This window comes from Borostomias antarcticus (genome assembly GCF_949987555.1).
Source record: "Borostomias antarcticus genome assembly, chromosome: 24".
Lineage (NCBI taxonomy): Eukaryota > Metazoa > Chordata > Actinopteri > Stomiiformes > Stomiidae > Borostomias > Borostomias antarcticus.
Window position 1 is genome coordinate 6912434 of NC_140257.1, and position 25383 is coordinate 6937816.

Consider the following 25383-nt stretch of genomic DNA (forward strand, 5'->3'; position numbering starts at 1 on the left):
GACGTGCCTCACTTCTCATCTTGACTGTACGGAAAACCACAGTCTGAGGCCTCCCGTTTCGTGAACTCTGATTGGACGGGCCTCGCGGACGGCTACGTACACATGCGACACCCCACTTCCTCCCAGGAAGACGCGCGTCAGCCATTGAGCCACGCGCTGAATTCTGTGAATCTGTTGCTTAACAGCAGATGGAGCGGAACTCATAATCAGCCATCGAAGAGAGATCCTACAAAATGAGCTCGGAGAATTGCTATTACCGCCAGAGATTATTGGGAATCTTCTCAGTCGGATGGACTTAGCTGTCTCAGCCATTCAGCGGCCCTCAGCTGTGTGTTTGCTCACCGAGAGAGAGAGAGAGAGAGGGAGAGAGAGAGAGAGAGAGAGAGAGAGCGCTCGGTTGAGATTCCATCATGAGTCGAAGGAGAAGAGCCACAGAGGACAGCGAGCGCTGTTGTGAGGGCGTCTCTCGGTCGCCGTTTGTCATGGAGGGTTCTTACCGCTGGCGCCGTGACAGGACGGCCAGGACGAGGCCTCACTCCCGGTCCGCGCCAGAGCCGCCCCTGGACGGGTACGAGGGGGACATGCCTGCTCGGCGGGTCAAAGGTCACCGTGTGGATCCCGGCCACCTCAGGGTCCTGAGCTTCCCCGGGAGGTTGGCCGGGAGCCGCGTCCCCGACCCCGGCGAGTGGAGCGACCCCGGCGAGCGGAGCGACCCGGGTGGTCAGGGGCGACCGGATAAGCCGCGGTCGCCGAGAGGCACGAAGGCACCGTTCCACAGGTCGGCGTCGCTGCCGGGGGGCGGCCGCTCGGAGAAGACGGCCGTCCGGAAGGTGCGGTCGGACGCGGAGCGAAACGGGCGCTTCGTCAGCCGCCTGTTCTCCTCGGTGTCGCGCAGGATCAGTCGAATCCTCGGCGTCGGGGACGAGCAGGAGCCGGAGAGCCCAGGGGCCGGTAGGGGAGCTCAAACCCTCAACCCTTTACAGTCACATATCATACTGAGAGATGTCTACGTCTTGTCTGCAGATGTTCTGTTGACAAAGGCCTATTTTGATTAAGCTTATCTTGTAAAGTTTGTTACATTATATGGGATAAAGTATGGGTTGAAGTTTTCTATTGAATGATTTTCGATATGGGATCAACCTCTTCACCGCTTGAAAGCACCTACCTTAACTCCAAGTGTAAATATTATTCACTTGTGTACGACTCTGCTTGTAGATTTAATTGACCTGATTTGGGTCATGCTCTACCAGGCTTGTTTGAAGGCTGTGCTGATTGCATTTTCCAGCATCACATGATGTTAAGGCCTCATGTTTTAGGGTGAACCTGTGTTCATGCATTCCTGACAACCGAAATTAATCATCGCGACTCCGTCCACATCATGGTCCAAATATTCCCCCAACATATGAGCAGCGCGTTAATGCCCTGGTGATTTTACACTTTTTAAATTAAAATGTTCATGTTGTGTCATCTTACAGCAGCTCATCTGCAGTGTGTTCACTCAGGTCACCCATGCGTTTAGTGCGAGTGTAATTCAGAAGCAGTCGTGGAAATACTCCGACAAATTAGGTCTTTTTCTTCTACCTTCCAGAGCGAGTCTTGTGGCATAGGCCTACATCAGAGCTTAGAAATGTAGGTCCTTCCATGTTGTATTGTCAGTGTTGTACAAGGTTGACTGTTGCATTTGAGGTGGACAGTACATAAACAGAAACAAAAGTTGGCTCGTTTTATCTGTAAATGTAGAGTTATATGCAGTTGGTTGAACAAAGGGAAGGGATATTTTGCTACAGAAGTATTTGAATCCTCATTCAACGTTGTTGAGTTAAGTGTGGGCTGCAGCTGCATTAATCCTCCGTCATCCTGGTGCAGTTCAACAGAAAACTCAGTGACACAAAACCACACTTCACTCCATTTGATGTTTCACTTCTCTATGGTTCAGTGAACGGCAGTTGGGCTTCCTCATTGTAGATTCCCTTGTCCCTCTGGCTATAGCAAGGTTTCTCACCATAACAGTCTGAGGCAGCTTTTCTCATGAAAATTAACAAGTCGTACTAATTGGCTGCTAATTAATCCATGTGCGTGCAGCTACACTTGGGTTTGGTTTAGCCTAGCGCTATTTTGCACTGATGAGCCTAAATTAGATAGCTTTGGGCGTCCTCTGACTGAAATGCTCTACTTCAAAGCTGTGTGAGGGAGCTGGGGTTGGGGTAGCTGACCTGGGGGGGCACAGCAGGCAGAGAGGAACCCCGGCTTCACAAAGGCAGCCAGCTTCTGCTCAGGGAGAGGGCCAAACGACACCGCCTCCTTTTGTATGCAAATAACCTCTTGCAAATAAATGCACATGCCGTAACAAAAAGAATGTGGCCGTGCCACCTAAGAGCTCATTAACCTTTCAATGCTCGGGCCAACGGTGGCTATAGCCCGCAGTCATGGGAAAGTGGTGGCCATCTCCATTTTCCTTTGGGAGCATCTGCCGGAGCGAGGTCTTTTGAGAAAGAAAGGGTTCGAAGGTTCGCTTGTAGACCAAGGCGAGAAAATAATGCACTAGATGGTGGAAAAATGCTGATCTTTGACTCAGATCATCATATACAGAAGTGAGATTGTACGTAGATAAACACGCATCCCAAAAGAGCTCTGGGTCTACTTCTCCTGACTGAGCAATAGCCCAGAATCTTATCTTGTAAATAAACTGCCGCAATGATAAGATATGACATCACCAGTCACCTTTGACCCCACTGACTCCACCCCTCTGCTCGTCACGGCTCACAGTGAAGAGAGAGAGGCCTGAGGGAGGCGATGGAAGCGCATTTAAATATTGAACAATGTCACTCAGCTGTGGCTGGTTCTCCCCAGAGGAACAAAGAACATTTAGCCCCTTGGCTTTGGGCGGCACAAGCCTTTCTGGGATCAGACACAAAACATGTGGCTCACTAATTATTTATCCCAAATAATGTTGGAACAGCGAACAATGCTACTTCGTATCAGTTGGTCTCTTCTAACCTCCAGAGGATGCCCTCCATGGGATTGAATCTGTATTTAGGGATACATATTCATGAACATGTCCTCCTTGATTTTGCATGTTAGCGCTTATGTTGGCTGAATGTCAAGCTTCTCTGAATGAAGTGGGGTGGGACTGCTTTGCCAAAGTAAGGCTAGTCTATGAAACGGCACTGAAGACTGAACTAATATCATTCACAAGTTGATTTGCGGGGCCCATTTCACTGCATGGATTCAGATGTTCCAAAAAAGCTACAACCAACACATGAATGAAAGACTGGCGATGAATGATGACTCCGTCAGAAGGGGAAGACCGTGAACCCGCTGGGTCGTGTGTTCAGCGCGAGCGGTGTTTTTATGGGAAGACTTGAAGCCTCGGCAACCGGTCCTGAATCACTGGTCTCTGGACAGAACACGTTTGGGGCGGGCCATGTCTTTCTCTCTTGGTTCTGGGACTGCTCACTGCTGCGTGTGTTTAGCCTAATCCTGATTCTGCAGAAGGAAATGCACAGTGAACACCTCGCCCGTGGCCATTTAAGTATCAGAAGGATAACGTTGCATTTAGTAGATACTCGCTGAAAAAGCGTAACACAACCTCCCCCATCTGTGTTCCCACATTGTTTTCTAACGACACGGCCACAATGCCAGAGAGACAGAGCTACAATTAGGGTCCAATACGAATAATTGCAGTAATTTCCTCTGTGACAATGGCTCGGCCTCTATCTAGCCAGCTGCCAATTTAAAACATGCTAATTTGTGAGGCGTAGAAGATTCTAGTCCTTTGGGATTGTAATTGCGTAGTAATGAGCAGTTTGCAAACAACTCATTTTAACAACCGCTCTCAATGTGTGGAGTGTACTGGCTGACTTTGCTTTAATCACTATCGGACAAAATGCTCACACAATGTGAACACTTATTTATTTATTTTATTGTATTTATTTATTTGTACAGGGACAATGCACACCGATCAGCATTACTATAAATGTAAATTTTAACTGGGTAGCTAGCTTTCAACGGCAGTCCCTGGGCAAGATAAAAACATGAGGCAGACCAGACTCTGGGTAGGGGGCAGTCTGAACGTAGGCCTGTTCATTACTGGACTGTGATTGGCTCCACCCAGCGACCGCTGGAGGAGGGTATATTTTCAGTCGGGTGTTATTTCATTCGTTCGTTCGTCAAACAGCAGGATTTTACAAAAACTACCAGAGGGTGAAAGTCTGTGGAGGGGTGTTAGAACATGGGCCACGTTAGAACACATTACATTTAGTTGCGGATCAGAATCAGTGGGCAGATACATGAATTAAAAGAAAACAACATTTGCCATCCTTGGACCGGCTTCCTTCCCTTTATATCTACTTCTCCTGCTGGGTTTACTGTCCCGCCGGTGGCCGAGCGGTAATGTACCAGTCTGGTAATGCGTAGGCCGGGGTTCGATTCTCGGGTCCAGCTTTTGATATCAACTTTTTTTTTTGCACACCTATGCATGTAAAACAAAATCATATCTGATTCATGAAAAACAAATCAGATTAAAGCTGCTTCGCAGCGATGAGGCGGGGCCAGGCAATTTCCGACAAGTTTAGGAGCAATAAGCGAGCGAATAGGAGGACAACAAGAAAGTTGACATTCCAATGTTAATTTTGTACATTCATATCGTATCGTAAAACATTTGTAAAACATTTTGATGCATTGTAAGCTCGATTTTGATAATTCAACAATCTGGTCAATGAGTTTGTGAATTACAGTCTGAACATCCAGTGGAGCAAGTTGTGTGGTGTTAATTGATTGAAAAATGTGGGATGAGATATGTTTATTAATTTTTACAGGTTTTGTTTGCTTTTCTTCATAATTGAACATTAACTTCAGCAGCTGTGTACTCAGTCAGTTGCCAATCAATCGATTTAGTCATTGTAATCCTCGGCGGGGGCTGGGTAGGGTTGCCAACAGCGATGTCTCAGGAGCTTGCGTTGGATTGTGGGTAATGTAGTTTTCTCTGTATGTAGTGTTGGTTTCAGAGGACAGAATTAAACATATTTAAAAATGCAAAATAAAATAAATAAAAATTCAATTTTTGAGATAGAATTCTGAAAAAAATCACACTACATCTTGGATATGTGGCCAATGTTGTCACTTTTCATGAGGATGATCAGACATTGATTTGGCGAGAATTAATAGGAACTGTATACAGAACTGTTAACAGTAAAACTTTTTGATGTGCTGTGGGCTCAATTTTTAATATTTCAAAAATCTGTGAGGATCCTTTGGTAACGACAGTCTGAAGATACAGTATATCAATTTTGGTGTCAATTGAGCAAAAAATGTGGGAGGAGATAGGTTTGATAGGTTTTACAGTTTATGAAGAAATCAGAGTAATGGACTTCAAAATTACTGCAAGGTCAAAGCGTATGAAAGTTTTGTCTCACTTGGGACTACATTCCCGTGGTGGTTTTACAGTGATAGCACCTATGGCTGATTTGTTATGATTTTTTAAAGTTTTAAACTTTAGACTGTTGCTGTAGCGCCACCTTCAGGTTTATTGACCTACAATGCAGGTTGAGGACTTTGGGTATAGTACTGGAGCTATGTGCAAATTTTGGGGATTTTTTGTTTACGGGAAGTTAGACTTCAGTGGAAGATGGAGAATAATAATAATAATTAAAGCTGCTTCGCAGCGATGAGGCGGGGCCAGGCAATTTCCGACAAGTTTAGGAGCAATAAGCGAGAGAATAGGAGGACAACAAGAAAGTTGACATTCCAATGTTAATTTTGTACATTCATATCGTATCGTAAAAACATTTGTAAAACATTTTGATGCATTGTAAGCTCGATTTTGATAATTCAACAATCTGGTCAATGAGTTTGTAAATTACAGTCTGAACATCCAGTGGAGCAAGTTGTGTGGTGTTAATTGATTGAAAAATGTGGGATGAGATATGTTTATTAATTTTTACAGGTTTTGTCTGTTTTTCTTTATAATTGAACATTAACTTCAGCAGCTGTGTACTCAGTCAGTTGCCAATCAATCGATTTAGTCATTGTAGTCCTCGGCGGGGGCTGGGTAGGGTTGCCAACAGCGATGTCTTCGGAGCTTGCGTTGGATTGTGGGTAATGTAGTTTTCTCTGTATGTAGTGTTGGTTTCAGAGGACAGAATTAAACATATTTTTAAAAATTCAATTTTTGAGATAAAATTCTGAAAAAATCATACTACATCTTGGATATGTGGCCAATGTTGTCACTTTTTATGAGGATGATCAGACATTGATTTGGCGAGAATTAATAGGAACTGTATACAGAACTGTTAACAGTAAAACTTTTTGAAGTGCTGTGGGCTCTATTTTTCATATTTCAAAAATCTGTGAGGATCGTTTGGTAAGGACAGTCTGAAGATACAGTAGATCAATTTTGGTGTCAATTGAACAAAAAATGTGGGAGGAGATAGGTTTGATAGGTTTTACAGTTTATGAAGAAATCAGAGTGATGGACTTCAAAATTCCTGCAAGGTCAAAGCGTATGAAAGTTTTGTCTCACTTGGGACTACATTCACGTGGTGGATTTACAGTGATAGCACCTATGGCTGATTTGTTATGATTTTTTTTTAAGTTTTAAACTTTAGACTGTTGCTGTAGCGCCACCTTCAGGTTTATTGACCTACAATGCAGGTTGAGGACTTTGGGTATAGTACTGGAGCTTTGTGCAAATTTTGGTGATTTTTTGTCCACGGGAAGTTAGACTTCAGTGGAAGATGGAGAATAATAATAATAAGTAAAACATTTTGATGCATTGTAAGCTCAATTTTGATAATTCAATAATCTGGTCAATGAGTTTGTGAATGACAGTTTGAAGATCCAGTGTAGCAACTTTAGTGTTAATTGATTGAAAAATGTGGGTTACAGGTTTTGTTAGCTTTTTTTTCTCATAATTGAACATTAACTTCAGCAGCTGTGTACTCAGTCAGTTGCCAATCAATCAATTTAGTCATTGTAATCCTCGGCGGGGGCTGGGTAGGGTTGCCAACAGCGATGTCTTCGGAGCTTGCGTTGGATTGTGGGTAATGTAGTTTTCTCTGTATGTAGTGTTGGTTTCAGAGGACAGAATTAAACATATTTTTAAAAATTCAATTTTTGAGATAAAATTCTGAAAAAATCATACTACATCTTGGATATGTGGCCAATGTTGTCACTTTTTATGAGGATGATCAGACATTGATTTGGCGAGAATTAATAGGAACTGTATACAGAACTGTTAACAGTAAAACTTTTTGAAGTGCTGTGGGCTCTATTTTTCATATTTCAAAAATCTGTGAGGATCGTTTGGTAAGGACAGTCTGAAGATACAGTAGATACATTTTGGTGTCAATTGAACAAAAAATGTGGGAGGAGATAGGTTTGATAGGTTTTACAGTTTATGAAGAAATCAGAGTGATGGACTTCAAAATTCCTGCAAGGTCAAAGCGTATGAAAGTTTTGTCTCACTTGGGACTACATTCACGTGGTGGATTTACAGTGATAGCACCTATGGCTGATTTGTTATGATTTTTTTTTAAGTTTTAAACTTTAGACTGTTGCTGTAGCGCCACCTTCAGGTTTATTGACCTACAATGCAGGTTGAGGACTTTGGGTATAGTACTGGAGCTTTGTGCAAATTTTGGTCATTTTTTGTCCACGGGAAGTTAGACTTCAGTGGAAGATGGAGAATAATAATAATAAGTAAAACATTTTGATGCATTGTAAGCTCAATTTTGATAATTCAATAATCTGGTCAATGAGTTTGTGAATGACAGTTTGAAGATCCAGTGTAGCAACTTTAGTGTTAATTGATTGAAAAATGTGGGTTACAGGTTTTGTTAGCTTTTTTTTCTCATAATTGAACATTAACTTCAGCAGCTGTGTACTCAGTCAGTTGCCAATCAATCAATTTAGTCATTGTAATCCTCGGCGGGGGCTGGGTAGGGTTGCCAACAGCGATGTCTTCGGAGCTTGCGTTGGATTGTGGGTAATGTAGTTTTCTCTGTATGTAGTGTTGGTTTCAGAGGACAGAATTAAACATATTTTTAAAAATTCAATTTTTGAGATAAAATTCTGAAAAAATCATACTACATCTTGGATATGTGGCCAATGTTGTCACTTTTTATGAGGATGATCAGACATTGATTTGGCGAGAATTAATAGGAACTGTATACAGAACTGTTAACAGTAAAACTTTTTGAAGTGCTGTGGGCTCTATTTTTCATATTTCAAAAATCTGTGAGGATCGTTTGGTAAGGACAGTCTGAAGATACAGTAGATACATTTTGGTGTCAATTGAACAAAAAATGTGGGAGGAGATAGGTTTGATAGGTTTTACAGTTTATGAAGAAATCAGAGTGATGGACTTCAAAATTCCTGCAAGGTCAAAGCGTATGAAAGTTTTGTCTCACTTGGGACTACATTCACGTGGTGGATTTACAGTGATAGCACCTATGGCTGATTTGTTATGATTTTTTTTTAAGTTTTAAACTTTAGACTGTTGCTGTAGCGCCACCTTCAGGTTTATTGACCTACAATGCAGGTTGAGGACTTTGGGTATAGTACTGGAGCTTTGTGCAAATTTTGGTGATTTTTTGTCCACGGGAAGTTAGACTTCAGTGGAAGATGGAGAATAATAATAATAAGTAAAACATTTTGATGCATTGTAAGCTCAATTTTGATAATTCAATAATCTGGTCAATGAGTTTGTGAATGACAGTTTGAAGATCCAGTGTAGCAACTTTAGTGTTAATTGATTGAAAAATGTGGGTTACAGGTTTTGTTAGCTTTTTTTTCTCATAATTGAACATTAACTTCAGCAGCTGTGTACTCAGTCAGTTGCCAATCAATCAATTTAGTCATTGTAATCCTCGGCGGGGGTTGGTTAGGGTTGCCAACAGCGATGTCTCTGATTCGTGGAGCTTGCGTTGGATTGTGGGTAACGTAGTTTTCTCTGTATGCAGTGTTGGTTTCAGAGGACAGAATTAAACATATTTTTAAAAATTCAATTTTTGAAATAAAATTCTGAAAAAAATCACACTACATCGTGGATATGTGGCCAATGTCGTCACTTTTTATGAGGATGATCAGACATTGATTTGGCGAGAATTAATAGGAACTGTATACAGAACTGTTAACAGTAAAACTTTTTGATGTGCTGTGGGCTTAATTTTTCATATTTCAAAAATCTGTGAGGATCGTTTGGTAAGGACAGTCTGAAGATACAGTAGATACATTTTGGTGTCAATTGAACAAAAAATGTGGGAGGAGATAGGTTTGATAGGTTTTACAGTTTATGAAGAAATCAGAGTGATGGACTTCAAAATTCCTGCAAGCTTAAAGCGTATGAAAGTTTTGTCTCACTTGGAACTACATTCACGTGGTTGTTTTACAGTGATGGCACCTATGGCTGATTTGTTATGATTTTTTAAAGTTTTAAACTTTAGACTGTTGCTGTAGCGCCACCTTCAGGTTTTTTGACCTACAATGCAGGTTGAGGACTTTGGGTATAGTACTGGAGCTATGTGCAAATTTTGGTGATTTTTTGTTCACGGGAAGTTAGACTTCAGTGGAAGGAGAATAATAATAATAATAATAATAATAATAATAATAATATAGGCAAATACAATAGGGTTCCGGCAGCTACGCTGCCTGGCCCCTAATAATAAATAATAATATAGGCAAATACAATAGGGTTCTGGCAGCTACGCTGCCTGGCCCCTAATAAACACTGTATTAAGTAAAGTTACATTTTCTTAGCCTGGAACCTATGGTATTAGTCTACATATAAATCATAAGTTACCTGCACATCTGGGCTGAGGTTTTGCCCCTTGAGTGTCAGGTTTCACTAACTATGTGTTCTCTTTTATTTGAGTGTTGAAGCAAACGAAAAAAACAGTATTATCCATCACATAGCAGGATTATACAAAAACTACCAGGGCGATTTTCACGAAACTCAATGGAGGGATGTAGCATAAGCCAACTAAGAACCCATCCAAGAGACATGGACACTGAACTAGTGCCCCTCTACTCCTCCCAGAGGCATGGACACTGGACTAGTGCCCCTCTACTCCTCCCAGAGACATGGACACTGGGCTAGTGCCCGTCCTTTTTACCCCCCAGAGGAATGAACACTGGACTTAATTTCTGTATATAGTTTTGTAACTTATGTCTTCTGTTATTGTCTGTAATGGCTGATTGAAAAAATTAGTATGTTCAGTTGTGTTCATACATGACCACCTCTAATAAAAACCACCATCAGTTACATCACCAAAAAGCTTAGTCTTCAATGATGCAAGTGTGCTATATTTATACTGAGAAGGGACTTAAACCATTTCAACTCGATTACACCAACAAAATGCATTACTGGGCGGAGCTCTGTGCTCTCTCACCCTTTCTAGTTGATTTTACAATGATAAACTCCATCCATTGTCCTCTGGACTTTCACATTTTGACCATTTTTTGGTCCTTATTGAGTCCCGTTTCAGTGACTATCTGGGCCTTGTCAGGTTCAAGTGACAGCCTGTCATAGAGCTCCCTGTATGAGGTCATTCTCGGCACCACACCCCTCTCAGTCTGTTTGTTTTCACTCGCGGTCTCCCCCCCCCCCCGGCCATTCAGCAGGCCTGTCTGGATAAAACGACATGTCAGTGCGTTGTGATTGGAGCAGAGGTGCGTATTTACCGGTTGCCACGGAGACGTGGCCCTATTACTTTACAGATAGGTATAGGTTGGCCCTTCGGAGGGCTGAGGTAGAGACTCCTGCTCTCTCACACAAAGCTTCCTCTGTCCCTCTGAGGAGGAGACGTGGGGTGTGGACACCTGGCTGACGGTGTGGGAGTTCAGTTATCCCAGGAAATTAGCCTCCGCAGTTTAACAATGACGTTCCCCTGTTATAATCACGTCTTTCTGGTTTGCCTTTGAGATTAAATGATAAGACGTTTTAGGGAGAGAGGAAAGGGATTTTCTTTGATAACATTTTGTCCCTCAGCTTTTCTGCTGAGAAATGTTGAAGTGAAACCCTCTTGGTTTGAGAAGTTGTGTGTGTGTGTTTGCGTCTGTTAGCAGATTTCTATTTTATCTGGCTTCCCACATTGAATTGCGCAAACTTGCTGAGCTGGAGCCGGAGATGGTGGAGATGGTGGAGCAGGAGAGGCGGAGATGGTGGAGACGGGGGAGCAGGAGAGGCGGAGATGGTGGAGATGGGGGAGACGGTGGAGATGGGGGAGACGGGGGAGACGGGGGAGACGGGGGAGATGGTGGAGCAGGAGGAGCAGGAGAGAACGCTTTGTCTCGGGAAAGCTGTCCACGTCTCAGATATCATGTGATGGTGGCTGGTCATGGAACAGCCGTCATGACATGTATGCCCGTGTCTTCACGTGTGCTGCGTGTGTGTGTGTGTGTGTGTGTGTGTGTGTGTGTGTGTGTGTTGTTTACGAAAGCCTATATCGGCTGTGATTAGCATCTCAAAGCATGCTCCTGAAACCCCATCCAGGACAGGTGGCAGAACCTCTCCCCACGGTTCCCAGACATTCCGGGCAGGAAGCAGGGGGGGGGGGGAGTGTTGGGGGCGCGGGGGGGTGATGGGGGGGGGGCGGGGCGGGGTCTCTCCTCATACAACGTGTGTGGACCACAGCCAGTCACAGCACTGCCTGACTGGACTGGGGTATTCATAGAAGCCACAAGTGCTCTTTGCCTCCGTTTCACACACACATTCTCTCTCTCTCTCTCTCTCTCTCTCTCTCTCTCTCTCTCTCAGTAGTCTCAGTGCCGGGGCCCTTGGCGGCGCTCCCTCCCTCGTAGGTCTCTATTTATTCTTCCTGACCCCCACCGGGTCACAAACGGGCAGCTTTAGCTCTCTTCCAGCTGGCCAGCGTTCGCCACTGATTGTTGTGGGCCCTGTAAGCGCCACAAAACAAGCAAGCGAACGGTCTGAGGGCCCCAACTACAGGACACCCGCGCACGACTCGCACCGAATGATAAATCAGAAGCGTGCGCCGTCGCGTCGTCCGCAGAGCGAGGCCGGGTTTTCTTCGCCTCGACGTGACGTAGGGGCGGCCATCTTGGCCTGCTTATGCTTTTGTCGTGCATCTCTTTGCCAAGCATAACGTTTGCGGGCTGCGTTTCCCACGACTCCCAGCAGTAATAGCCTGTTGTTTGGCCCAGGGCCTCCAGCCATCTCCTCTAGTTAAACTGAGACTGTTGGACAACCAACACCGTTCCCAGAGTCCAGAAAATATTATCTGTGTCCTCTGGGGTCTGACCTTGTGTGCCTCTTCATGACCTTACAAGCTGTCGGAAGTGGCCAGAGACAAATATAGGGATTTAAAGGTGCAGTACGCATTTTTTGGCTCAGAAGCACTTTTTGTTATATTTTTTGCAATTCTCGTTACACTAATTTGTCCTCTTTTTTTTATTAAGGAACATTGACTGGAATGTCTTTTCATGGCTTTCATTTGCTGTTACTGTGCGTTCATGTGCCTTGGATATCTGACAGCCATGTAAAAGGATGCCTCATAGTTAATTCAGTGATTTAGACCTGTCACCTGTCTGGCTGGCCTCCGTAGGGCCGGTATTTCCTCTCTGGTATTCTGGCCAGGGAGGACTTCGGTTCTGGTTGAAGGCGCGTTGATGTTATCTTTTAATGCCATTGTGTTGACCAGAGCCAACCGTTGCTGGCTAACGTGTTTTTTTATTTCCACACTGTGGTTTCCAGCAGAGTCCCAGCCTCAGTGATGGGTGTGTATGGGCCAGTATGGGTGTGTAACTGGGCCAGTATGGGTGTGTATGGGCCAGTATGGGTGTGTATGGGCCAGTATGGGTGTGTATGGGCCAGTATGGGTGTGTATGGGCCAGTATGGGTGTGTATGGGCCAGTATGGGTGTGTATGGGCCAGTATGGGTGTGTATGGGCCAGTATGGGTGTGTAGCCGGGCCAGTATGGGTGTGTATGGGCCAGTATGGGTGTGTATGGGTCAGTATGGGTGTGTATGGGTGTGTATGGGCCAGTATGGGTGTGTATGGGTCAGTATGGGTGTGTATGGGCCAGTATGGGTGTGTATGGGCCAGTATGGGCCAGTATGGGTGTGTATGGGCCAGTATGGGCCAGTATGGGTGTGTATGGGCCAGTATGGGTGTGTATGGGCCAGTATGGGTGTGTAGCCGGGCCAGTATGGGTGTGTAACTGGGCCAGTATGGGTGTGTATGGGCCAGTATGGGTGTGTATGGGCCAGTATGGGTGTGTAGCCGGGCCAGTATGGGTGTGTAACTGGGCCAGTATGGGTGTGTATGGGCCAGTATGGGTGTGTATGGGCCAGTATGGGTGTGTATGGGCCAGTATGGGTGTGTATGGGCCAGTATGGGTGTGTGGCCGGGCCAGTATGGGTGTGTAACTGGGCCAGTATGGGTGTGTAGCCGGGCCAGTATGGGTGTGTATGGGCCAGTATGGGTGTGTATGGGCCAGTATGGGTGTGTAGCCGGGCCAGTATGGGTGTGTGGCCGGGCCAGTATGGGTGTGTAACTGGGCCAGTATGGGTGTGTATGGGCCAGTATGGGTGTGTGGCCGGGCCAGTATGGGTGTGTAACTGGGCCAGTATGGGTGTGTAGCCGGGCCAGTATGGGTGTGTATGGGCCAGTATGGGTGTGTATGGGCCAGTATGGGTGTGTATGGGTCAGTATGGGTGTGTATGGGCCAGTATGGGTGTGTATGGGCCAGTATGGGTGTGTATGGGCCAGTATGGGTGTGTATGGGCCAGTATGGGTGTGTATGGGCCAGTATGGGTGTGTATGGGCCAGTATGGGTGTGTAACTGGGCCAGTATGGGTGTGTAACTGGGCCAGTATGGGTGTGTATGGGCCAGTATGGGTGTGTATGGGCCAGTATGGGTGTGTATGGGCCAGTATGGGTGTGTGGCCGGGCCAGTATGGGTGTGTATGGGCCAGTATGGGTGTGTATGGGCCAGTATGGGTGTGTATGGGCCAGTATGGGTGTGTATGGGCCAGTATGGGTGTGTAACTGGGCCAGTATGGGTGTGTAACTGGGCCAGTATGGGTGTGTATGGGCCAGTATGGGTGTGTATGGGCCAGTATGGGTGTGTATGGGCCAGTATGGGTGTGTGGCCGGGCCAGTATGGGTGTGTATGGGCCAGTATGGGTGTGTATGGGCCAGTATGGGTGTGTATGGGCCAGTATGGGTGTGTATGGGCCAGTAGGGGTGTGTAGCCGGGCCAGTATGGGTGTGTATGGGCCAGTATGGGTGTGTATGGGCCAGTATGGGTGTGTATGGGCCAGTATGGGTGTGTATGGGCCAGTATGGGTGTGTAGCCGGGCCAGTATGGGTGTGTATGGGCCAGTATGGGTGTGTATGGGCCAGTATGGGTGTGTATGGGCCAGTATGGGTGTGTATGGGCCAGTATGGGTGTGTAGCCGGGCCAGTATGGGTGTGTATGGGCCAGTATGGGTGTGTAACTGGGCCAGTATGGGTGTGTAACTGGGCCAGTATGGGTGTGTATGGGCCAGTATGGGTGTGTAGCCGGGCCAGTATGGGTGTGTGTATGGGCCAGTATGGGTGTGTAGCCGGGCCAGTATGGGTGTGTATGGGCCAGTATGGGTGTGTATGGGCCAGTATGGGTGTGTAGCCGGGCCAGTATGGGTGTGTAGCCGGGCCAGTATGGGTGTGTATGGGCCAGTATGGGTGTGTATGGGCCAGTATGGGTGTGTAGCCGAGCCAGTATGGGCCAGTATGGGTGTGTATGGGCCAGTATGGGTGTGTATGGGCCAGTATGGGTGTGTATGGGCCAGTATGGGTGTGTAGCCGAGCCAGTATGGGCCAGTATGGGTGTGTATGGGCCAGTATGGGTGTGTATGGGCCAGTATGGGTGTGTATGGGCCAGTATGGGTGTGTATGGGCCAGTATGGGTGTGTATGGGCCAGTATGGGTGTGTATGGGCCAGTATGGGTGTGTATGGGCCAGTATGGGTGTGTATGGGCCAGTATGGGTGTGTATGGGCCAGTATGGGTGTGTATGGGCCAGTATGGGTGTGTATGGGCCAGTATGGGTGTGTATGGACCAGTATGGGTGTGTATGGGCCAGTATCGGTGTGTATGGGCCAGTATGGGTGTGTATGGGCCAGTATGGGTGTGTATGGGCCAGTATGGGTGTGTATGGGCCAGTAGGGGTGTGTATGGGCCAGTAGGGGTGTGTGGCCGGGCCAGTATGGGTGTGTATGGGCCAGTATGGGTGTGTATGGGCCAGTATGGGTGTGTATGGGCCAGTATGGGTGTGTATGGGCCAGTATGGGTGTGTATGGGTCAGTATGGGTGTGTAACTGGGCCAGTATGGGTGTGTAGCTGGGCCAGTATGGGTGTGTATGGGCCAGTATGGGTGTGTATGGGTGTGTAACTGGGCCAGTATGGGTGTGTATGGGCCAGTATGGGTGTGTATGGGCCAGTATGGGTGTGTAGCCGGGCCAGTATGGGTGTGTATGGGTGTGTATGGGCCAGTATGGGTGTGTATGGGCCAGTATGGGTGTGTATGGGCCAGTATGGGTGTGTATGGGCCAGTATGGGTGTGTAGCCGGGCCAGAACCACACATCTCTGCTCTGTGTAGAGGAACCAGAAAGCGCTCAGCCAATGTTCTACCCAGTTAGTTGGCAAATGTGTATCGGCCGGTTTTGAACACTGAATCCGAAGGGAAGGAGTGAGGAGTCGTATCTTGTTACCGGCCAATAGCACGGCTTCACTGGGACCGGCTGATCCTGGACCAGCGGCTGGTCAGGCAGTGGAACGGCCTCACTGGGACCAGCTGATCCTGGACCAGCGGCTCAGTCTCATCTCCCTCCCTCTTTGTGTCTTTGTGTCCACGGCTTTGTGGTCATCTGTTCAGCTGGAGGCAGACAAACAGACGTTGGACACAAGGCTGCCTGGCTCATTTGTTTGTGACTGACTGGAATACGAGGCTCTCTATAGACTCGCTAGTTATTCCCACCGGGAAATACGAGACAGACAGCCTGATTAGTCTGCTCCTGCTTCTTTGTGGTGTTTTTGTGGACTTTTGTGTCCCTTGTCAATCCCCCCGGAGAACAACGGCACATTCACACACGACTGTTGAGCAGAAGCAGGTGTGAAGATTCCTGCTCTCTGGTGTGTTGAGGCAGGGAGGTGTCATCAGATGTGATTTAGTACGCAGCCTGAAATAGGCCTGGGCTGGACTTCGCTTCAACAAAACGTCAGTTAGTTCTTTTCAGCAGTCTAGTAGTACTATTGTACAGAAGGCCTATGGTACTAGTCTGAGAACATGACGTTTTGACTTTATTTGCCGTTTCCCAAGGTTAACGCTCAGCAGTTTTCTCTCTTTCTCTCGCAGACGTGTGTGTGTTTGTGAGTCGCTTCGCGTAGGAAGCGTTTGCTGAATCACCAACGTAATGGATTTCACTGAATGAAACGAGGCTTGTTTACAATGACGGAGAGAGTGGATCAGAGGAAGTACAGCATGTGCATCTTAAGATGACAATTGACTTCCCTGCCGTCGGTTTCCTTAAACATTCACGGTTCTCAATGCAGGGGTGAGATCTGCAGTTGCCTATATGTTACATGTATAGTCTCTCTAATCCATATTACTGGTGCAGACCAATGTGCACCCCCCCCTTCACCCCCCCCCCCCAAAAAAACGGGCTAATGCTGAGAATAGTGGACCAAGCACCTAAACAATGTGTGAGATTCCATCATAGCTTTTTTTTTATGACCTGTGTGTTTTTAAATAGGAGATTGGTGTAATAATTATGCAACTGTGTGTTACTGTATGTGGGTGACTGGTCAGGCCCTGTGTGTGTGTGTGTGTGTGTGTGTGTGTGTGTGTGTGTGTGTGTGTGTGTAGCCACGCTGGACTATGTACTTGTGTTATTTGTGGGTACTGGGTTTTCCATGCTATCCATGCCTGTGCGATTCCTGGAGACGTCAGTTGTTCCTCCTCTTCTAGGTACCGACTAGTTTCCTCCTTACTCTGAAAATGCTGCATGCTGGTAGTTGCACACCATACACTAAAAACTCCCTGAACCTCCCAACACAGCCCACACACACATATGCTGAACACGTAGCGGTCTATCTGTGTCAACCAGAGCAGTCTCTTACCTCACCCACATCTGAGACACACAACGCGGGCGAGTTGCCACTTACTCATGTGTGTGTGTCTGTTTTACAAATTTACGGCACCGCTGCAGTCAAAAGACGCTGGATCATCACGTCCAGTCAGACGCTGTAAAAACACAGTCTGTCGACTCTGCTGTCATATCCATGTTTATAGAGTGACCTTTGTCAAAACAATGGGCCCTATATCTGGCCTGGCTAACACTCTGTCTCTTTGTTCTGTGACGTTCGTTGCCGTTGGGAGCGCATCACAGGACAGTGCCCCGCTGGCGTCATGGGTAAAGATCTCAAAAGGAGGCGACCGGTTCGGTTCCAATTCCCAGCCTTGACTTCCTAGACACTTAGACTTGAGCAGATTGGCGTGGTAGGACACTTCTCAGCCCATCTGAGTGCACGGGGTTCAGTCTCCAGTTTAATAGTGTGTACGCCCGACCGTTGCAGCCTATATTTATGCGGTTAGTCTCTGAGCTGAGTGTGTAGGAGAGGTGGCGGGGGCTTGTTTGTGCACCAGGCCTGAGTGCCTGGCTGCCTAGCAGAGGAGCCCCCGGGAATCACCCCTCCTTCCCACTCAGCCTCGTTAGTCGGAGGAGATCGATGGAGCCGGTGGCCTGAACCGCCGCGCCACTCCGCACTAATGCCCCCGACAGGACGCCGTGACCTCTGAACTCCGCTCACTCCGCTCCCTCCCTCCCTCTACCCCTGAGACAGCGACGCCCCCCGGTGGACGAGCCGTGTCTAATGAACCTTGCGGGAAACACTTTAATTTTTAATCCCGAGCACCCCAGCGTGCGACGGCCTCGCCCCTCAGCTCCGCCCCTCGGCTCGGCCCGTCAGCGTGCTGCTACTGTCTGACGTGTCCCTGTGTGGAAGAGCTCTCAGGCCTGGTAAACACGCAGGAGACATCCCGACTAGAGCAGCAGGATCGAAATTGAATTGGATATTAAGGTCTTAAAGGTGTTTCATGCAATGGACTTCTTTGTGACGGAGTGAAAATTAATATTTCGGCACCTGGCAAGAATTTGCAGAGTCCTGCCCTGCCCCCTACAGGCAAGCAGAAGGAACTGCGCCGTGTTTTCTCCGGGCTCAGAAGCACAAGTTGGGTGTTAATGACCTGCCTCAAGCTGTCTTGTGGTGCGTATTTGTAGTAAACCAGCTGATCTTGGATCAGGTGGTGGAGCATCCTGTTCCATGAGAACAGAACATTTGAGCACGTAGCATCCTGTTCCATAACAACGGAACATCGGGCCGCCCCGTAGCTCGGCCAGCGGAGGATCACAAGGTCCCCGATTCGATGCCAGCTCGGCAGTGTACCAACGTGTCCTTGAGCAAGACACCGAACCCCAAATTGTCGCCTCATATAGCAAGAAGGGTCTGGGTTCGATTCCCGCATGGGCTATCTATCTGCTCCTGCCTGCCCTCATTCAACCAGGCAACCCTAATGTGTGTGCGTGTGCGTGTGTGTGTGTGTGTGTGTGTGCGTGAGTGTGAGTGTGAGTGTGAGTGTGAGTGTGAGTGTGAGTGTGAGTGTGAGTGTGTGTGTGTGTGTGTGTGTGTGTGCGTGTGCGTGCGTGCATGCATGCGTGTGTGCGCGCGCATGTGTGTGTGTGTGTTCCTGTGTCGCCCAAGGCACACGTGTTGGGAGTCAAGTTCTGCGTGACAAATAAAGACTTCTTCTTCTACCATTCTCCTACCAGATCCATTCAGACCAGAGTTTTAATACCTCGTGTTAATTAAGTGATTAAGTCTATCCTCCATTATTGACAGTGGCTCTTATTTAATTACTGGCTAAAAATCCCTGAGTGAAAGTGAAGTAAAGTGAAAGAACCTCGACCGCCTGTCTGCCTTCACACCGTCTCTAGTTCAAGACCCTTGTGCGTCTGGGGAGTCGCCTGATCATAAATACAATTTCAAAGACAAGATGAGAATGAATTCCTGCCCGTGTTCATTACATTTTTAAACCCGTTCCCTGCCGAAGCGTTTTCTCTGTAACCCGTTGGGGAAGCAGTGTGGATGTGATGAACGGGGCGTCCGTCTGAAAGGGGGGGGGGGTGTCCTCTCTCCCTCCTGCCCGGCTGACCCCTCTCTTGCGTCCCCGTCCCCCCCTGTTTAGACGTGAAGGGGCCGCCCGCCCATCGCTTCTCCTGCGGTCAGTCTCCCTACTGCGAGAGCAGCCTGTGGGAGAGGAAGTACTGCATCCTGACCGACAGCCAGCTCATCCTGCTCAACAAGGAGGACGAGGTGAGTGGAGCTTTCGTACCTCACACACACACACACACACTTGGGTGCGTGCGGATTCACGCGTGCACAAATGCCCGTTTATTGTTATCGACAAACCGAGGCGTGCGTTTTGCTACGTCCAAGTTTTGTGGCGACGGACGCCGGCGTTAAACCTTGTCAAGTCACGGACCGGTCGTCTGTGCGCTCGGGTTCGAGCAGCGTTCGGAGAGGAGCGCGGTGCTTCACGTCTGACCACGTCTGACTCCTCCCCCCTCGCCCCCCCCCCCCCCCCCCCCCCCAGGTGCCGGCGGACGTCCAGGAGAGCCCCGCCGAGTCGTCACGGAGCCGGAGCCTCCGGCGGACGGTCAGCGTGCCCACGGAGGGGCAGTTCCCCGACTACCAGGCAGAGGGCGCCACCATGCTAGGTACGACGCGCCGGCCGGAGGCGGGGATGTGGGGATGTGTGTGGTCCGATGACAATGGGAGAAGGGCTGTTCCTTCTCCGGGGGCCTCCTGTTGTGCTTGGCTTCAACGTGACACGCTTTCCTTTCGCTTCTGAAAGATCACGGTCACTAAGCCCACGGTCACTAAGACCAGGGTCACTAAGCCTCGGCTCTGATTTGAATGAAGGTCCACTGAGGACGGTGTAGAAATGTGGACAAGTCAGCATTTGATTCATTGCGAGATCAGTAATTGAGTATTAAATCACCTTTTATGACTTGATGATGAACTAGGGGATAAAATCTCAATATTTTCAGAAAACCTCTGTACCCCCGATTCAGAGAGCAATGATTTGCCGTGTCATACAGCAGGATAGCGGTTCGTGCGACTGCAAAAAAAAGGGTGACAAAAGAGGCGAACGCACATATGAAGAGCAGCGTCAGAGAGGCCCCGGGGCCGAGCTTGTTATGTAACTCAGCTTCATAGAAATAGTGACGCAGCTGCAGCTGGCATCATGGGAAGTGGCTGAGTTCTCCTCCGAGGGGCGCGTTCCGGCGCTGACCTCTCGTCTGGTCAGGGAAACGCTCCCGTGAGCCGCCAGCAGAACGGAACATGAGAACGTTCTGTCAACAGAGAGGAACGTAGCAGAGTCACTAAGGAACTTTTTTGAAGTCCTGTTTCTCTTCTAGAAGGGGTTGAGATACCGTGTGTGTGTGTGTGTGTGTGTGTGTGTGTGTGTGTGTGTGTGTGTGTGTGTGTGTGACTGTGTGTGTGAGTGAGAGTGAGAGTGAGAGTGAGAGTGTGAGTGAGAGTGTGTGTGTGGGGGGGGGGGGTGAAGACATAAGACCAGTGGAGCCTCTGCAGGGTGAATCTCTTCACGCTGGCCGGTGTGGTTTCTGTGGTAACGGTGGGGGACAGTGCTGTCATAGGCAGTGTTTTTATTTGGGAGTGCGGAGGCGCAGAGACAAAGCCCCCTGTGTCCGTCCGTCCCCTCGGCCTGAGAGGCACGGCTGACCCTCACTCAGGGCATTCAGTGGGGGAATGTGCGGGGGTGGGGGGGGTCCGGGTGGAGCACGAGGTTCTGGGCTGGGGGGGAGAGCACACGGTTCTGGGCCGGGGGGCTGGGGGGGGGGGGGCACACGGTTCTGGGCCAGGGGGGCTGGGGGGGGAGAGCACACGGTTCTGGGCTGGGGGGGGGAGAGCACACGGTTCTGGGCTGGGGGGGGCACACGATTCTGGGCCAGGAGGGGGGGGGGGGGGGGGGGGGGGGGGGGGTGGTCAGTGGGAACAGGGGGCCTCGCGGTGGCGTATTGTGACGGAGGACGATGGACAGACAGATGGACGGAGTGGGTGACTGAAGGAGCCATTCATCCACGTCCTGCCCCTGTCCTGCCCCTGTCCTGCCCCCCTCCTCAGAGACAGAGGGAGTGGGGGTTATTTATATGTTAATCTATGTACTTCTGCTTGACAAGCCTCCAGCCAGCAGAGGACTGGAATTCTAAGTGAATTCAACAGACTTTGTTTTGATTGACATGTAGGCTTGAAGTAAACTGGAAGTACAGGAAGTAATTAAAAAATATCTTTATTACGGTTTTCGTTGTTGCCGTCAACAGCTTCCCTGCTGTCAACAGCTTCCCTCTATTTATGAATTATGGAGTCGAGAGAGAAGTGTGACATTTGCAGACGATTTGAAGCATTTTTTTTCATAAAATATATATTTTTTAATTACATTGCAACTAGCCACATTGGTCAGCATGGGAAAATCAACCCTCTTTTCTTGAACTAACTGTTGTAAAACTGTAACATTTCTGCTACAGTATACCCACTTCTTTAGTCACTGCTACCACCCCAGGATAAGATGAAGATAAGATTAAATCTTTATTTGGCGCACAAGTGTACACAAGGGGTGCTGAAATTTGAGTTGGTTTCGTCACATAAATGAGGTAACTGATAATGAAAGCAACTAGTGATATGCGTGTGAAAATACCACTCAACCTTGAGAGAGGAAGGGAGGGACAACTCCCAATACAGAGGTCTTAAGCGATATCATAAATGCGCCTTCAAATATATATACTCAAAACTTTTATATAGAAAGACTAAAATCTTTAAAAAATGTTCTATTGAGAAGCAGGGCACATGCAAGCTGACCCCTGAACCCTAGCAGGGCACATGCAAGCTGACCCCTGAACCCTCTCTGGGAAGTCCCACGCGCCCCGGGTATGCGGCCCCTGGACGGGCTCTATTGTTGGGCTCTATTGTTGTGCTCGTTTCAAAAGACTAACAGAGGAGAGAGGAGCCGTGGGTTGGACGGGCTTGGGCTCAGGCTTTTCTGCATTCCTGTCTTGAAGAGAGAGACCAAATAAGCAGCCGCACCGAGGGAGAGAGCAGAGAGCAGAGGACCGGGATATTATCGCGTCGCCCTTTACTCCCAGCGCGATGTGATTTCAGGATTAGAAACTATGGACTTCGTGGGTAAGAAGCAGCTCGTTTTGCTCAACTTTAGGAGGAACAGGTTGGTGTATGAAGGCTACACGCGGAATGCCGTCTCGTTTGTAATGTCGGGGATTGCGAAACACGAAACGCAACCTGTTACTTTTCTCACCTTTCTGTTTCTTGAGTTGCTTTTAAATATATATTTTAATTTATAGTGGGCTATTTTGTTTGGACGGACAGTTGTGCTGTGAAATGTGTGACTCGTAATGCGTTGGTACGCTACTCGCGCATTGTCAACCGTGATTTTAGCTGTTGTAATATCTTCATTTATCCAGGTTCAGGTTGATGAGGCACTTATTTATTGAACTTTATATATAGACAATGCTTAACTGTCATATCGCCCGGGCATATGCACTTTTCCGGTTCCCTGCACCTCACTGCACGTATTAAGTGTCGGTTAACCTACATTTTGAGCACTAATAGCTTGGTCCACGCAGCTGTCTGTAAGCCTGGATAAGCTCGAATAACAATCACACATGATTTGCAGGTGTCCAATTATTGTTACTTGAATACATTTGGAGGGAGGAAAAATAAATCACACAATCCACATCCTAAGAAAAGTAACATGGTATAGGCCAGGCCTATGCCTTGGGCGTTTTATTTAAAGCTTTGCTGTTAAACTTTTTTGCAATTGCCATAGATGCTTAGCCCTTCTTAATGATTGTACATCTGACGACGGGAAGAGAAACAAATAATTTGTGTTGAGCAGGTGGACAAAACTCTTTTATACTATAAGAGCAGGTGGACAAAAATATTTTATATATAAGAGCAGGTGGACAAAAAATATTTTATACTATAAGGAAGTTTTGTCCCTCTCAATAAATCTTATTCAAGAACAGGCTTAATGCCTAGTTCCACAGCATTAGACATTCATTTTGATATATCAGAAATTGGTCAATAGGCCAAGAACCAATAGAAGCTACATCATGTGTTATCAAACACCCGTCTCCTTCTGTTGATGCTCTCAAGGAACATTCCAGTGTTGCTGTTTGCCTCCTACTTATGGAAACATGACACAATGGTCACAGTTGAAGTGACAAGTCTGCTACTGTTGTTGTGACTTGTTGAGACCCAGTCTTTGTGAAAGCAGTTTCACTCACTGTTTAAAGGAACTCCTTGGGACCGTTATGATAACGGATACCTACGACAGTTTGATGACAGCAGATCTTGTTACATTCACTTGCTGAATGCTTAATGGCCCTTGATTGTTAATTTCACTTGTTGGATACAGCAGGATATTCTGATACCAAACTTTTACCACACAAGCCGTCTAAACGATTCATTATGTGAATTGGCATCACTGCGTTGTTTGTGTCAATCAGGACTTGGCTTGCTGGACGAATGGGGAATTTCCAGTTCATCAATTAAAATGGTTTCCGATGTTGTGGTTGTGGTGCACTGAGAAGGCAGTTGTGATTGATCACCTCTCTTCTCTCCTACTCTCCTACCTCCTACCTCCTTCTCTCCTACCTCCTACCGGCAGAAAGAGGGTTTTTGTTATTCTTTACAGAGGTCATTCATTCATTTTAGCCTGGCTAACTGTTAGACAAACTCGCAGTGATCCTATTCGCTGACCGGCGTGTGCAGGTGCGTCTTTTCCAGTTTCTGATTGGTCAAGGAATGGAACAGATTGCGTCACATTCCTTGCATTCCTCTGACATCATGGTTTCTCATGACACTCCCTCTGTGTTACTGTAGACTCACACCCAGAAGGGCCGGCGTCGGGAACTAGGTACTATTGTTGTGTTGACTGACTTTCTGTGTTGCTCTTGGTGTGAGGAGGCCAGGTGATCCAGGCTCAGTCTGGATTAGTCTGGATGTATCAGGAAAAGCACTTTTGTCGATGCTCTCTCTCTCTCTCTAATCCCTTTCATCAACCCAACCTCTCCAAACGTATCCTACGACTTCGCTGTACTAAATCCTCAACCCCACTTGACTAATCTTGAATTCTCCGCTGGTGAACGATAACGTTGCCGTTCTGTCTGGCCTAAATCCCAACGTCTCCGTAGTGAACCACTCACCATACGCCACCACAGGGACAGGAAACGCCCCAGTAGCCATTGGGGATGGAACAATAACCGGTATAATGATAAACTACAATAAAATTTGATTGAATTTATCGTAACAAAATTATCACTAAAATCGTGTTTGATTTCCACGCTTTGAAAAACTCGCTGTAAATACTGTCCAGCATCAACCAAAGTTAGCAACTGTCTCCCAGACACATTATTTTAATGTTTATAAAAACAATAAGTGCATAGTGCTGCTAAATGTATTTGCGATTTTCAACGTAAAACTTGGTAAAATGATTTCAGTGTGTGTATCATTGGTTTTTGAACATTTTCAGCACATTTTAACAATAACGTGATAATACTGCTAACCGTGATCATTATGGTCACTATAATCGTGATGTGAAATTTTCATAGCGGTACATCTCTAGTCAGTCTCCTCGCGTCGGCTTCTATCTAGAACAGTGTGTCAAGGTCACGACCCCAAGCAGAGTCTGAGGGGCTGGGTTTCGTCAGGCAGGCGGGGGAGGGGCGGGCTAGGGAGGGGGAGGGGGGGCCAGACTGCTGCCAACGCCGAACCCCTGCTGAATCCATCCCTGAAAATCCAGTTAAACAATTGATTGGGCGCAGGGCGGAGGGCCTTCCTGAAATCAATATCTTGTTAAAAGATAAAAGATAACACCGGGGTTCAAATGCATAGTCTGCCACCAGGAAAATTAGGCCCCCGGCTGTAATTAGAAGTGATGGGAGTGATTCCTATCTGAACACCCTTTCAGGTAACCCAACCATCGCCTGTATCGTTTAGGCAGAATGATTCAGCAGCTTTTAGTAGTGGTTAATTTAAGAGAAAGGAGAGCAGCTGTGCAGCTGTAAATCAACCTTTTTTACAGGAATCTCAATCTTCACCTTGAAATCATGGTCTGGTCAGGCGGTCTGGTCATGGTCTGGTCAGGCGGCAGCAGTCATGGACCGGCGGGCGGGGGGGGGGGGGGTTGTGGGGGGGGGGGGGACTATAGCTTGTAGTCTGACATATGGTTCCAATAGATTTAGCTGCATTTTAATTGATGTCTCTCACAAATATCCTT

General features: G+C 47.5%; 1 protein-coding gene across 1 annotated transcript in view; it reads left to right on the forward strand.

Annotated features, from left to right (window-relative positions):
- Positions 1-410: 410 nt before the first annotated feature.
- The window catches only part of rasal2 (RAS protein activator like 2), a gene marked incomplete at its 5' end in the record, with an annotated part of 47727 nt that continues 22754 nt past the window's right edge, over positions 411-25383 (forward strand). Inside the window, 4 exons of the mRNA XM_084458190.1 lie at positions 411-951; positions 19249-19376; positions 19657-19780; positions 22245-22308. Of these exons, the coding sequence (XP_084314316.1) occupies positions 411-951; positions 19249-19376; positions 19657-19780; positions 22245-22308 (857 nt within the window). The remainder of the gene's footprint in view (positions 952-19248; positions 19377-19656; positions 19781-22244; positions 22309-25383) is intronic.